The following is a 15,727-nucleotide window of genomic DNA, read 5'->3' on the forward strand; positions in this document are numbered from 1 at the left end:
AGTTCATATAGGTATTTTTACATGTACACGCTCTGTATATCATTTAAGTACATACAAAGTTTTCTTGTCAACGTTTCCCGAAACTTGCCCGTGTGAGGCATGGTACCTGAGGCGCTTCACGTATTGTATAGTTTTACCGTCATACGTCTTCTAGACCTACTTTCATATTGTCACGTCACGGTGACGTTGAATAACACAGTAGCAATACTGTGAACGACAAAACTAACTTTTATTGGGCGAACCTGTGCCCACAAAACAGGCTACACTTATAGCACAACGATAGCGGCGAACACGATCGGCGATCGTCGAAAATCTGATCAGCGGGTCCAGCGCGTCGGATTTTACACAGTAGTCATCGAATGTTCCAGACTAATCGTTGGGACCCGCGTGCCTTCCACAAAGTTCTACACCATGCGCGTCACGCGATGAAATCAGATAACACAAGGTTCGGCGACAACAAACAGCGGATAGAAGCATCGATAACTTTCCAGAAACTTCGGATACATGCAGGCGCGTCCCGCGCTGTGCGATCAGATTTGTTAGGCGGTGAAACGTGGTCGCTGGATAAATATAAGTACACGTGCCAATATATCTTGACTGTCTTCTTTATTCAACTGAGAAGTGTTAGATTAGCGGCCCACTCTTCAGCTAATCCAGACGTAATTTTTCTTTTTTGTAAATTAAATCTTCTTTTGATGTATAAAATCATTATGGTAAAAAAGCTCGTATTGGAGATATAAAACGGCAACAACATGAAAAAAAAATGTGACTAAGGCTCGAGATTCCCTTTTTAGATCCCCTATCAACAAAAGTAATATTTTTTAAAGACAGAATGGGTGTGTGTAATTATTTCTTGTAAAGCTTTTTTCTTCTTTCCTTGCCAGGCGCTTTGGCTACTGCGAAGTAAACTTCGCTTGGAGCAACGGCCAGACTGCATATTTCTTTTTTCTAACATTTATACGGTTGTCGCGCTGTTCACCTGATACTACGTCGTCTTACAAAGCACGGGTGACAGCCATTTTTTTTTGCAGTATTTGAGGCGCTGACGTTGTGCACATTCACCAGCCGATTCGTATTGACGCAGGGCTGGCCCATCTACTCCGCTACCTGGTGGCTGTGGTGCGCCTTACATACCTTCTGCGGAGAAAGGGTCGACGGTTCGTTTACTTGGAATCCGGAAAGCACGATGACGTCGTAAACTGCGGAGCGGTTTGTGCACCGTTGGAGTGGTCGAAGGAATGTCCTCAACAAAGGCAGCACTTGGAGAAGGCAAGTGCGACTTAGCTTCCCTTTAATAGAATTATTACAGAAACAGACACACACCATATACACAGAACGGAGAAACAAGAGCAGGCGATGCGCTCGTCTTATGTCGCCTTTCTGTGTATACACGGTAATTGGCACTTCCAAGGAACAATTTTCCCGAACTGGCTAAACTGCAAGCTATCTTTCGCACAGATTTACCACATTTACCACAGGTGAAAGATGCCCTTGCGCCTGTCTTGATATGAAACATGCACCTGGGTAAAATAATTGTATAGTTGTTTATTTTGTTCGCGCATTTATGCTTAACATTTTCGACATTTGCGTGTGGCGGGAAAAAGGTATGGAAATAGCGGGGTTAGATAATATCTGCAAATATTTCAAAGCTGAGCTCTTGGATGCCAAGGAAAACACGTAGCAGAGACGGACATTTTATAGGGCTTGATTATTAAGCTTTCAGTAAAAAAATACGCTGATAAATTTGCATTAGCATGAGCTATTATCAGCAATAAACAAGCCTAAAAAACGCTTCTCAAGAGGCGTAGTTCACCGGAGAAATGAAAGTTTAAGCCCCATTCAGACAGTAAGCTGTAAATGAAGATTGTTGTCGACAGAGCGCGAATGTTGTTCTTCCTTTTTTTTTTTTTTTTTGGCAGGAGAATAGCTTCAGGATTATGAAGTTAGAAATTGAGAAGACTCCGTAGCATGAAAGACAGCCAACGTGATAGACCTTTCTTCGGGGAGTGGTTGTTGTTCCCCTCCACAGCTTTAAACAAAGAATAAAGCCTAAGAATAATAAAGAAAAACAAAATACAATAAATCAATATATATAAATATATATTTCGCACAAGAACCTTTGACAAACTTGTGTGGCGCGAAGCGTTTTCCACCGGGAACGTGTCCAAATTTGTCGCGTGCTGGACACATTCAAGTTATCGCTAAACAAGAACAGCGTTCCTAGCAACCACTGAACTTCACTTAAACTTCACTAAGCTTCACTTAAACTAATTCCCACAATGCAAGAGATACCCACGTTGTTTATTCTATCTATTTTTTCTGAAAGCGTTATTTGAACCTGTACGTGCTTCCGAAACGCGTGCCCCAATTAGGGTGCGGAATAGGAAGGGACGCGTGCCCAAATGGTCGCCCTTTTGCGCAGGGCAACGACGAGGTGCTTTTCTTCGGCGCCAACACGGAGGGCGACCGCCTTGCACTGAGTCTGTCTCGCCTCCACAATCACGTGGCCCAGCTCTGGCTTGCCCTGTACACACGAGACGGAAGGCGCTACTCGCTGCCGGCGGAGGTCACGCTCGACCGCAGCGCGGGCAGCTGCTTCTCGGCCGCCGGTCTGAGGCTGCAGTGCTTGGCTCCCAACCGCCGGTGGCGCGTCGCGTTCAACGGCCTGCTCAGGTTTGTCTTCGTTTCACTCGGTGCGAGGGCACAATGTGCTTTGTGTGGAGATAATTCGACAAAAAAGAAAGAAACAGGCTTAGTCGCAGGTCGGTACGAAGCTCTCAACAAGGCTATTTGCGAAGCAACGCAACGTAGTCATTACGATAAAAAGAGCACTAAAGTAGAATGGTGAAATAAAGCGAAGTTCCTGGGTGTCGTGAGCGACAGGAGCACAATCTCATTACGAGGCATGCAGTATAGGGGGCGCTCCGCGCTAATTTTAGCAACGTGAGGTCCTCGAACGTGCACTCACTGCACGTTACGCTATACTATTGGCATTCCACCTCCGCCGGCTTGCGGCCGCCTCTGCCGGGATGGAATGGAATGGAAAACTTTATTGACTCTTTTAAACTTTTAGCGGGTCGAGACCGAAATCTTCATTCTTGAAGCTTGGGATGGAACCCAAGACCTGGAGATCACTAGGGCAACACCATTGTCACTGGGCTGCCGCGGCTGGTCAGAGAGGAGTGGCCGTTATGTGAAAAGAAAGCGGAGATCTAATCCAGAACCCGCCAATTGCTTAACCAATGCTCATGCGGAGTTCTGCGCCAGAACAAAATTACGCCAGGACCGTTTATTGGCTAGCACATTCACAAGAATGTCATCGATGTCTCGAGTGGTTCTTGTGGCTGGTAGGCGATGAGAATGCACCTGCATCGATTGATTGTGTTGCAATTGCATAAATGATGATGCAGAGCAGAGCTGCTGCGTCTGGTTCAAAAAAAAAAGTTCATTTTATCTGATCAGTCAGTACATGCGTGTTTTCGGTGATTGATAGTCATGCGATAACTATATGCCCATGCACCCCCCCCCCCCCCCCCCCCCACGGCACTAAAGAGAGGTATAAAACAAGTTTACAAGTTTAAGCATGCAGGCGAGCCCACATGCATGTTCTAAAGTAAGTTTCTCCATTTGGGACTTATCTTGTCCCCAAACAATATTTGACATCTACCTTGTGTGTATTTTGTTTTATTGCAAAGTCGCGCTGCCCTATAATTTAGTGACATGAATGACCTGCGCCGATCAGCGTGACATAGCATTCTTGACAGAGAAGTAGAGACTGTAGAGGTTAAATCCGGGTCGTCTGCGTCCCCAAAATGTGCACGCCGCCAATGAAGGCGAGCGCGGCCGCATTTATTAGAGAAACGTAAGGTGCAGCAGTGGGGGGGGGGGGGGGGGGGGTAGAGGTAGAGTATCCGCCTCGCGTGCAAGAGGACAGTGGTTCGAATCCCGGTGCCGCGGAATTTTCCACCGGATTAAGACAAAAAAAAACAAAAAAAAATCCGTGTGTTGATAAAATTGCATAAACAGGTCTGTAGTGCGGCCTGATCCCGGTGACCAGAACCGGTAACGCACTCCCTCACCGGAACAGGATTGGCCACCCTGGTGTAGTACTTGGCCACAACCTCCTATATGAATACAATCAAACCCTGGCCCTCAGACCCCAGCAGTTGCGAAGCAACTGACCACGCCGGCGGTCAGACCTGTGACGCAGCAGAGGGGGCTAAGAACACCTGGGTCCGAACAGGCCGCCATTGGAATCTGAACCTGGCAACGCTTAACGCTAGAACGTTATCTAGTGAGGCGAGTCTAGCAGTGCTATTGGAGGAATTAGAGGGCAGTAAATGGGATATAATAGGGTTCAGTGAAGTTAGGAGGACAAAACAAGCATATACAGTGCTCATGACCTCAAGCGTATTGGAATCTTGGAAGAACGCTAACATAATCTTAATCCATAAGAAAGAGGACGCCAAAGACTTGAAAATATATAGACCGGTCAGCTTACTGTAAGTTGCCTACAAAGTATTTACTAAGGTAATCGCAAATAGAATCAGGAACACCTTAGACTTCTGTCTACCACTGGACGAAGCAGGATTTCGTAAAGGCTACTCAACAATAGACCATGTTCACATAATCAATCAGGCAATAGAGAAATGTGCGGAATATAACCAACCCTCATATGTAGCTTTCATTGATTGCGAGGAAGCGTTTGATTCAATCGAAACCTCAGCAGTCATGGAGGCATTACGGAATCAGGGTGTAGACGAGCCGTATGTAAAAATACTGAAAGATATCTATAGCCGCCCTACAGCTACCTTAGTCCACCATAAAATAAGCAACAAAATCCCAATAAAGAAAGGCGTCAGGCAGGGCTATACGATCTCTCCAATGCTCTCCACAGCGTGTTTACAGGAGATATTCAGAGACCTGGATTGGAAAGAATTGGGGATAAAAGTTAATGGAGCATACCTTAGTAACTTGCGATTCGCTGATAATATTGCCTTGCTTAGTAACTCAGGGGACCAATTGCAATGCATGGTCACTGACCTGGAGAGGCAAAACAGAAGAGTGGGTCTAAAAATTAATCACTAAAGTAATGTTTAACATTCTCGGAAGAGAACAGCAGTTTACATATGTAGCGAGATCCGGATCATGAGAACGAAATAATCAGAAGAATAAGAATGGGCTGGGGTGCGTTTGGCAGGCGTTCTGAGATCATGAACCGCAGGTTGCCATTATCCCTCAAGAAAAAAGTGTATAACTGCTGTGTCTTACCAGTACTCACGTACGGGGCAGAAACCTGGAGGCTTACGAAAAGGGCTCTACTTAAATTGAGGACGACGCAATGAGCTATGGAAAGAAGAATGATGGGTGTAACGTTAAGGGATAAGAAAAGAGCTGATTGGGTGAGGGAATAAACGTGAGTTAGTGAAATTTCAGTTAAAATCAAGAAAAAGAAATGGGCATGGGCCGGACATGTAATGAGGATGGAAGATAACCGATGGTCATTAAGGGTTACGGACTAGATTCCAAGGGAAGGGAAGCGTAGCAGGGGGCGGCAGAAAGTTAGGCGGGCGGATGAGATTAAGAAGCTTGCAGGGACAACATGGCCACGATTAGTACATGACCGTGGTAGTTGGAGTAGTATGGGAGAGGCCTTTGCCCTGCAGTGGGCGTAACCAGGCTGACGATGATGATGATGATGAAGGAGCGGAACCTAACTTCGATCCCACATCGATCAGTAGAAATGTTTATACCGAAGTCACCGTCGTTTGTCAGATTCTGACAAGCACCACAAAATGAAGGAACTAGGAAAGAGAATAGCGAAATATCAAAATGCGCATTTGCACAAAGTAGACGAAAATGTTGAAACTAACCCAAAATTTGTAGGGAAGTACGTCAAAAAAGAAAGAATAAGATAGCGGTAGTGATAATTCCACACGCTACTGATGGTACCAATTTTGCTGCAGTTAAGAGAGTCAAAGTTGACTTTTTTCAAACCATACTTCAAGTTACGTATTCTCTACATGTCCAAATGTTGCATACAGAGCCTACAACAACAGGGAATTCTGAGAATTGGACAAGATAACCATTCAAAGACAAAGTGTCGCGTCCTTTTAAAATCAATTATACTTGGTTCAGCTGCTGGCACTGACAATATTTAGAACTTAGTTTTGAAATAAAATGTGTCCCAGCAATTAGACCATTCGTAACAGTTGTATTCGAAATATCTATACGTCAAGGTGAATTACATCTTGACGGGGAAATAGCAAACGTAGTTCTAGTTAACAAAAGCGGCAAAAAATCAAGCTCCTCAAGGTATCGACTTATCTGCGTAACGTGTGGGTGCTGCGCAATTTTCGAACATGTTATTTACGCAACTCTAACAAAAGAGGTGCTGGCTAACTTCTTTTTTTCAGGCGCAGCATAACTTTCAAAATGGTCTCCCGGACGAAATGCAATTAATTCAATTACACATGACATTGCCACTGCAGAATTAAAATTCTGGTAGTTAAATTCACCTCTTGTGTTTAGAAAGGCGCTTGACTCTGTATCCAATCGTCTCCTTTTTGTAAAGCTATCTAATCTTGACATTCCTGCTGACATATTTGGGCGGCTTGAAGCCTATCTTACTAACCGAAAAACAATGCGCCGTTCTGAATGGTGGGTGTTTCGTCACATGTAACCATTATATACGGAGTCCGATAAGGCTGACTCCTTGGTCGGCTTTTCTTTTCTCTTTGTATAAACGACCTTGTTGACCATATTTCCAGCCACGTCTGGGTATACACTCAAGATTTATCGCGAAATTAGTTCTACGAATGATTCGAAACAGTTAGAAAGGGACCTCGACACTGCACGTTCCTGGCTTGCAACGTGGATCGTAAAGCTTAACTTCTTTAAATACAACGTCATTAGGTTTACTAATAATGTAACAGCATTGGTTACTGATTATGACATGAATGGCTTGATTCTGTCTGTTGTAACGGAATAAAAATATTGAGTGGCTCTAAATAAAACTTTATCTTGGAATGTCCATGTTGCGATAGTGAAGGCGAGTCGAGTACTAAACGTCCTTCGAAGAAACATCCGGCACATTTAGTACAGAAAGAAACTCTGTATTTCTCAAACGTCCGCCCATTTATAGAATACGCTTGCACAGATTGGGAGCCGGCTACTAAGACAAGAAACGTGCGGCCTTGTTTTGTGCGTAACGTTTATGACTAATTCAATATAAGATGCAGTGTTCTTGCCGGAGAGTTCAGAGGGCCTTTACTATTCAAAAGACGTACTTGCCTTGGGCTGTCCCTCTTCTTCAACATCTTTCATGAAGGAGCGGGGATCAACAAAATCGTGTACATAAAACCACCTAGCTACAATTCCACCTAGTTCTGACGACATCTAGAAATTAAGAGAGTCTAACTGCCGTATCGATGCTTTTAAATTGCCTATCTTATTCCCGAAGAACAAGACACGAGTAGAGCCGCTTGCGACAGGCTATTGTTACCGCACGACATCCGCTGTTCTCCGGGCTTCTGCAAAGGTTCATATTGTAACACCGATATCGTTCTAACTACGGACCTTCTAACGGGTGTATTTTTCTTTGCGCTTCACTGATTTTTCCATTTAAGCTTTTTCTTTATAGTTGTAATGAATGTGCTCCATACGCGGGATATTAAACTAGCCTATTTCACGGCGCTCACAATTATTACGACAAATGTGACGCCTTTGTAAACCTCTGTATAGTCTGTGTGAAATTATGTCATGTACGTTGTATAACCACTCCACCCAGCAATAATGCTCTGCACGGACGATGTAGGGTATCTCAATAAATAAATAAATAAATAAATAAATAAATAAATAAATAAATAAATAAATAAATAAATAAATAGTATATTGTGTAAATCATTGGAGAAAATTGGTAATAATCATATTATAAACATTGCGAGCTTGTAAGAGAATCCTGGTTTTCGTCTAAATCTATACACTGAACATTGGGCAGTTCCATGCCTAATTGGGGCCTTCAAGCACTCTTCTACTGTCTTCCCTCAACGCTTAACAAATGCAATCTAAATGATGTAAACATACGTCATATATCCAAGAACACATTACTGCAGAAATTTCTGCTAATGTTAACCTTCTTTTTGTCACCGGAAAAGTATTGCTTCACCGTTTCAAAATGGTCATTTCTGATTTCTGCTATATATATATATATATATATATATATATATATATATATATATATATATATATATATATATATATATATATATATATATATATATATATATATATATATATATATATTGTCGCGGTACAACGCGGACAGAACACAGGGAGACGTTCTTCACGAACAACAGGACAGTCTGTTCAAAAACAAACAGAGCAGAGACACGTCTTCTTCGTCATCGACCAATCTCACTCTGACCCACTATAGGCGGAGTCCGCTAGTGCTCCCATCGTCGTCGTCGTCGTCTGCATAGAATACACGCGTCATTTGTCCCTCCCTACGAGAGCATCGTCCCGATGCTAAACAAGAAATGTCACTTGCGGAAAGTAAAGGCCGCTAGCATAGTCATTCGCTCACATACGGCTTCATGCGCACAACATGCACAAGTTCAGGACGGTGTGTGCGGCTCCGCGTAGAGTTGGGATTATCGGGAACGACCTCGTAGGTGACATCACTGAGGCGCTGCAATACCCGATATGGTCCAAAGTATCGCCTTAACAGTTTCTCGGAGAGGCCTCGTTTCCGTATGGGTGTCCAAACCCACACTCTGTCGCCGACTTCATAGGTAACTATTCTACGGTGAAGATCGTAGCGGCCTGCGTCGTAGTCTTGCTGCTGGCAGATCCGCAAGCGGGCGAGCTGCCGAGCTTCTTCTGCGCGTTGCGTAAATACATCGGCTTCCGTATCAGTGTCGTCAAAGTCGTGTGGAAGCATCGCACCCAGCATCGTTCGTACATCCCGTCCGTGAACAAGTGAGAACGGAGTCATGCGCGTCGTCTCTTGTTTCGCCGTGTTATATGCAAAGGTGATGTAAAGTAGGATGTCGTCCCAATTTTTATGATCAACATCCACGTACATGGGGAGCATGTCTTCAATTGTTTTGTTTAAGCACTCTGTTAACCCATTGGTTTGTGGATGGTGGGCGGTGGACTTTCGATGGGCCGTTCCACTTAGTAGCAAGACGTGATCTAAAAGTGCAGCCGTAAATGCGGTTCCTCGGTCGGTTATTACGACGGTTGGCGCACCGTGTCGCAACACCACATGCTCAATGAAAAAGCGCGCTACCTCGGCTGCTGTGCTGCTCTGGATTGCCTTTGTTTCAGCGTAACGTGTGAGATAGTCGGTTGCGACGCTAACAAAGCGATTGCCTGCAGTAGAAGTAGGGAGTGGGCCCAAAATATCCATTCCGATTTGATCAAATGGTCTTCGAGGAACCTGGACGGGTTGTAGGAGGCCGGCTGGTTTCGTCGGAGGCGACTTGCGCCTCTGGCAGTCGAAACAAGTGCTAACGTAATGTTTCACGGCGGTGGTAAGTCTCGGCCAGTAGTACCTTTGCTGCACTCTGGCTAATGTTCGCGTGTAGCCTAAGTGACCAGAAGTCACCTCGTTGTGGCAAGCTTGAAGTACTTCCGCATGAAGAGCTGCAGGAATGACAAGCAGATAGGGGGACCCGGTCGAAGAAAAGTTTTTTTGTAAAGGACCTTGGCCCGTAAACAAAACGACAACAGTCCTCTTGTGAAAACTCTAGGTCGTTTCGCAGATCTTCCCTCCAAGTAATTGATTAGTTCAAGCAACTCAGGGTCGTCCCGTTGTTGTTGCGCGATGGCGGATGTATCCATAACACAAAGAAAAGCTGAGTCTTCTTCTTCGGGCGGAGCAGGTGACGCTATCGGCGATCGAGACAAGCAGTCAGCATCTGTATGTCGTTTCCCCGACTTGTACGTGACAGTCATGTTAAACTCTTGCAGCCTTAGGCTCCAACGCGCCAGTCGTCCAGAAGGATATTTAAGGTTTGCCAACCAACATAGTGAATGGTGGTCGCTGATAACGGTGAAGTGGCGGCCATACAAATATGGGCGAAATTTCATAACCGCCCATACCACGGCGAGGCATTCTTTCTCAGTTGTGGAGTAATTAGCCTCCGTACGTGAGAGTGTTCTACTTGCATAGGCAAGCACTCTTTCTGTGTCCTCTTGCCACTGCACAAGAACAGCTCCCAAGCCAACATTGCTGGCATCAGTGTGGAGCAATGTAGGAGCGGTCTCATCAAAGTGAGCAAGCACTGGAGGTGTCTGGAGACGTTGCCGCAAGTCGTTGAATGCACCTTGCTCTTCGTCGCCCCATACAAAAGCAACGTCGTCTCTCGTCAGGCAAGTTAACGGCGACGCAATGCGCGCAAAGTCTGCATTAAACCGCCGGTAATAGGCACAGAGGCCGAGGAAGCGCCTGACAGCCTTTTTGTCGGATGGTACGGGAAACTGTGCGACGGCTGCAATTTTTTCAGGATCCGGCCGGACACCTGTGTGGCTGACGATGTGACCGAGAAACTGCAGTTCCTCGAAACCGAAGTGGCACTTTTGCGGCTTCAGGGTGAGGCCGGCGGACCGTATGGACTGCAGAACCGCTTCAAGCCGTTCGAGGTGTTCTTCAAACGTTGCGGAGAACACGATGACGTCGTCGAGATATACTAAGCAGGTTTTCCACTTCAGACCCGAAAGTACAGTATCCATGAGGCGTTGGAACGTAGCAGGGGCAGAGCACAAACCGAAAGGCAAGACTTTAAATTCGTATAGGCCATCTGGCGTCACGAAAGCAGTTTTTTCACGGTCTCTCGAGTCTACTTCGATTTGCCAATATCCGCTTTTTAAGTCCATTGAAGAGAAGTAACGTGCCTGTCGAAGCCTGTCGAGTGAATCATCTATACGGGGAAGCGGGTATACGTCTTTCTTTGTCACCTTATTTAGCTTTCGGTAGTCCTCACAGAAACGCAAGCTGCCGTCTTTTGTCTTGACTAGAACTACAGGAGATGCCCAGGGACTTGTTGATGGTTGGATCACGTCATCTTCAAGCATTTGTGTCACTTGTTGTATGGCTTCACGTTCCCTAGGTGCCACACGATATGGATTTTGGTGAATTGGTGTTACCCTATCCTCTGTAATTATTCGGTGCTTTGTCAGAGGCGTCCGACCGACGCTGGACGTCGACGCAAAACAGTCGTTGAACTTGGCCAATAGCGTAAGAAGCCGCTCGCGTTCGTGCTCCGACAAAGCAGTGCTAACGTCAAGTGCAGGAGCTGGGTCTCGCGTAGGCGCTTATTCGAGTAGTGAACAGCAGCCACGAACATCCGCAACGCCGTCAAAATAAGCCACAGATGGGCCCTTGAGAAGGTGCCGTCGCTCTGTGCTAAAATTTTTTAGCAACAGGTTTGTGCGCCCGTCGGTGACATTCCTCGCGATTCCTCGCGCGACCGAGATACCGTGAGTAAACAACAACGAGGTTATTTGGTCGGCAACTACTTCGCAACGAAACGGTATGTCGCATGCTACTGAAACAAGGGCACACAATTGAGGGGGGATGACGACATCGTCTTCTGTTAGACGAAAGCAGTTGTGCTGCGGCGATAAACAATGAACTAAACCGGAGCTCTTATAAAACGTCACCATGCGGTCCGGGAAGTTAATTACGGCGCCATATTCTTTTAGGAAGTCCATTCCGATAATCAAATCATTGCAGCATACAGGAAGGACGATGAAAGCGGCCACAAAAGAATCCCCGATGTTAACTCTAGCAGTACATCTTCCAGTAGGCATCAGTAATTGGCCGCCTGCCGTCCTTATGTGAGGTCCCGTCCATGTCGTCTTTACTTTTTTCAGGCGGAGGCCGATTTTCTGACTCATTAAAGTGAAGTCGGCACCAGTGTCGACTAACGCTGTCACCGGTTGCCCGTCCACGAAAACATCAATGTCGGCGCTCACAATTTCTTCAGTGTCTATCGCCTTCACGTCGTTCTGCAGCGAGAATGTTGGGGGCTCTTTATTGTCTTGCGGCGGGCCTGCAACCTTGCCCCCAGAGGTCGCCGCCTTCAGTTTCCCCGACGTGGGCTGGGCGACCTTCGTCCTCGGAGCTCCGCAAAAGTACGTCCAGTAGATGAAGCCATCTGACGTGGAGGGGTTGGAGAGCGCGACCGACGGCCGAAATCGGACCGATCATTGGGCACGGATTCGTCATTCAGGTGTGCTATTGGGGGTCCCTGAAAAGCAGCGTCATCGCGGCGTAGCATGGCGTCGTCATTTGCACGTCGACCATAGGGCCACGGACGAAAAGGTCGAAATGATGTGTCACGATGCCAGCAATGACGCGAAATATGGCCGGCGCCTCCGCAGTGAAAACAGAGTGGGCGCCTATTGACAGTGCGCCATACGTCGGTTCTCCGAAGTTGCGGCCGTCCCGTAGCGTCGTTTTGCGGCGGTGACCAAGACGCGGCGAACGACGGCTGGCGGTATGACTGAAGCGGCATAACGGCCTCCTCTTGCGGCGACGACCAAGGAGCGGCTGTCGGAGGCTGCTGGTACGGTGATGTGGTTGCAACCGGTGGTGGACATCGGACAGCAGCAGCGTAACTCAGGGGTCGCTGGTGGTCTTGAAGATCGGTTACCGGGAACGCCTGCCGGATTTCATCACGCACCACTTCGGCGATTGACGCGACGGGTCTATCTAGTGTCGGTGTCAGGATCTTTTGAATTTCCTCTCTGATGCGCTCTCTGACCAACTCACGCAAGGAGTTCTGATACTCGGTAGTCACTGCGGCGGCATTGATTGTAGTGCTGGTGGACAGTGGATCGTATTGCCTGCATCTTTGATGAAGGGCCCGCTCAATAGGCGTAGCCTCTTTGATAAACTCAGTAACAGTGACTGGCGGATTGCGCACAAGCCCCGCGAACAACTGCTCTTTTACACTTCGCATGAGGTAGCGCAACCCCTATCTTCGGTCATGTTCGGATCGGCTCTACGAAAGAGGCGGGCCATGTCTTCAGCGAACATTGTGACCGACTCATTAGGTTGTTGCACGCGAAGCTCCATTATTTGCTGGGCGTGGTCGCGTCGGTCGACACTCGCAAAGGTATCAGTGATCTTCTGCCGAAAGTCACGCCAGCTCGTGAGGCTACCTTCGCGGTTCTCGAACCAAGTACGGCCAGTGTCGTCAAGGGCGAAATAGACGTGGGAGAGCTTTTGCTGCTCGGTCCACTGATTAATCTGTGCGACGCGTTCATACTTGTCCAGCCAGTCTTCAATGTCTTCGAAGACTGCTCCGCGATAGCGATCGGGAACCAGCGGATGCAGAACGGTTACCTGTTGTGGACTGGGAAACCGACTGCTTTGGGGTGCTTGTGTTGGACTGGTTTCGGTCATTGCGGAATGTGTGCAGCTCCTGGAGAGAGGTGGTTGAAGAGCGGAGAACTCCGGGGCAAGGCCTAGCAGTCGACGACTAAAGCGATGCACCGGTGTCGTAACTGGCGATAGTGCATCCGGGCTAGATGACCGACTCCCAGAAGGACTCCGACGCATCAGACGCGGTCAGTACCCAGCACCTCCACCAGTGTCACGGTACAACGTGGACAGAACACAGGGAGACGTTCTTCATGAACAACAGGACAATCTGTTCAAAAACAAACAGAGCAGAGACACGTCTTCCAATCTCACTCTGACCCACTATAGGCGGAGTCCTCTAGTGCTCCCATCGTCCACGCGTCAATATATATATATATATATATATATATATATATATATATATATATATATTAGCCTTGCCACAAGTATGTACACACCCGCCGTAGTTGCTCAGTGGCTATGGTGTTGGGCTGCTGAGCACGAGGTCGCGGGAACGAATCCCGGCCATGGCGGCCGCATTCCGATGGGGGCGAAATGCGAAAACACCCGTGTACTTAGATTTAGGTGCACGTTAAAGAACCCCAGGTGGTCGAAATTTCCGGAGTCCTCCACTACGGCGTGCCTCATAATCAGAAAGTGGTTTTGGCACGTAAAACCCCATAATTTAATTTTTAACTATGTGCAACGCATATCTTTCCCTGTTGCTGCCTATTGTTTACGGGGAGGTGGTTCCAGCCAAGCTGCCATTGTGCGTGCAGAAGCGGTGGGCATGGCAGGATAAAAGCTACCATTATGCAGCTTTTATCGTGCCATGCCCACCGCTTGTCTACGCCAATGTATTTATCTGATAAATAAACTTCGAAAATATTCAAGCAATGGGGATTGTATGTCCCTGGAAAGTAGTTCAATAAAAGCGAAGCTATTGGGTGCCACTCTTCTGGGTGTGGAAGGCCTCTGATACAGGCTGCGCACACTCATAATTGCAAATACCTTAATGGGCCAAATAAAGAAAAATGATGTTTACAGCCAGATTAAAACCAATGGCAGTGCTATGCAGGTGGCTATCTGTTGATTGCTTACATACCTTCTTTAACGTTACCAATATCATCAGTATTAAAGCAGCTTCACAAATTTGGAAATCTCTCACAGTGAAAGTCTCTCGAACTGCTGCCACCTTCCAACCAGGTGAAGGGTTTTTCGGAGGCACCTTTGTCAGTTGTCGTTGACGTGTTATATTCCCTTGACGGAAATAACCGTGCACAGTCTTTCGAAGACAGGCAACGGCGTACTCAAGATAAGTTCTTGCTTATGACAAAAAAAAAAAAACCTAAGATGCAGTGATGATGCGCTTTGTCAAAATCAGGCCGGCTTAAAATATGTTATAGGTCCGTGCACACAACGGTCTAAAAGGAAGAACCATTGTCGTAATCTTCACAAATGTTTTTATTACACATGGATGATGAAGCGTATTATCCGAGCCGACTGTGCAGGGGGTTAGAATCCAGTCTACTTTCTCCCTCTGCAGGAAGCAGTCTGAAGGCACAAGTATGACATCTGCGGAATCAGAGGTTCACGTGAAGTTTGGATTCATGTAAGTATTGAATTGCACATTACGGGCTTCATGAGCTTGAACACTTCAATAATGAAAAATGCTGCATCGGCTGACGAAAACCTTGTTTGTTTTCTTATACCGGGTGTTTTCTTTAGAGCACACAGAATTTTCTGAAAACGCCTGTGGCTGATAGCATAATTGTAGTCGTTGAGCTGGAGTGCTCAAAGAGGCGGACATTACTTGCCCGAGAATAGAAATGCATAATTGGGTATTTGACCAACATTCACTAAGTACATTTCCATTGAATTAGTGTACCGCTCTTATTACAAATTACATATTGGAACCTGTAAGTCCGCAACCCATATGCAGTTGGAACGAATATTAAGGACGATGCCAATTTCGATATACTCAATCGAAAAGTGTGCGGCGAGATTCTTATGCAAGTTATTCTTATGCCTCAATGCGTAAAATGGTGGTTTGTAAAAAAAAAGTTTAACATTAATTCATTTTTACCGCAAGTTTCACGGTGTATGTCTTAAACGCAGTGCGATTCTCAAACACGTCCAGGTGAATATGCCTTGCAATCTCACTGGCCGCAATTCGTAAGGTGCCATATGTGCCGTAATGTTAGTGATTACCGAGTTAATTAGTACAGGGTGACCGAACAATACTGTAACGTGAAAAGAGAACAATAAATTTTCGTCAAACAAGCCAATTGAGGTGCGCTTTTTTTATTTGTAAGCGCACTGAATTCTGCAAAACAGTTCACAATTGATTCT

The 15,727-nt window shown here is 46.4% G+C and overlaps 1 protein-coding gene across 1 annotated transcript in view; it reads left to right on the forward strand.

The window, feature by feature from the left end:
• The window catches only part of LOC126540572 (rifampicin phosphotransferase-like), a 119,050-nt gene that overhangs the window by 11,703 nt on the left and 91,620 nt on the right, over positions 1-15,727 (forward strand). Inside the window, exons 2-4 of the mRNA XM_050187411.3 lie at positions 1,085-1,269; positions 2,423-2,673; positions 14,922-14,987. Of these exons, the coding sequence (XP_050043368.2) occupies positions 1,085-1,269; positions 2,423-2,673; positions 14,922-14,987 (502 nt within the window). The remainder of the gene's footprint in view (positions 1-1,084; positions 1,270-2,422; positions 2,674-14,921; positions 14,988-15,727) is intronic.

The sequence above is a fragment of the Dermacentor andersoni genome, chromosome 2, assembly GCF_023375885.2.
Source record: "Dermacentor andersoni chromosome 2, qqDerAnde1_hic_scaffold, whole genome shotgun sequence".
NCBI classification, from domain to species: Eukaryota; Metazoa; Arthropoda; class Arachnida; order Ixodida; family Ixodidae; genus Dermacentor; species Dermacentor andersoni.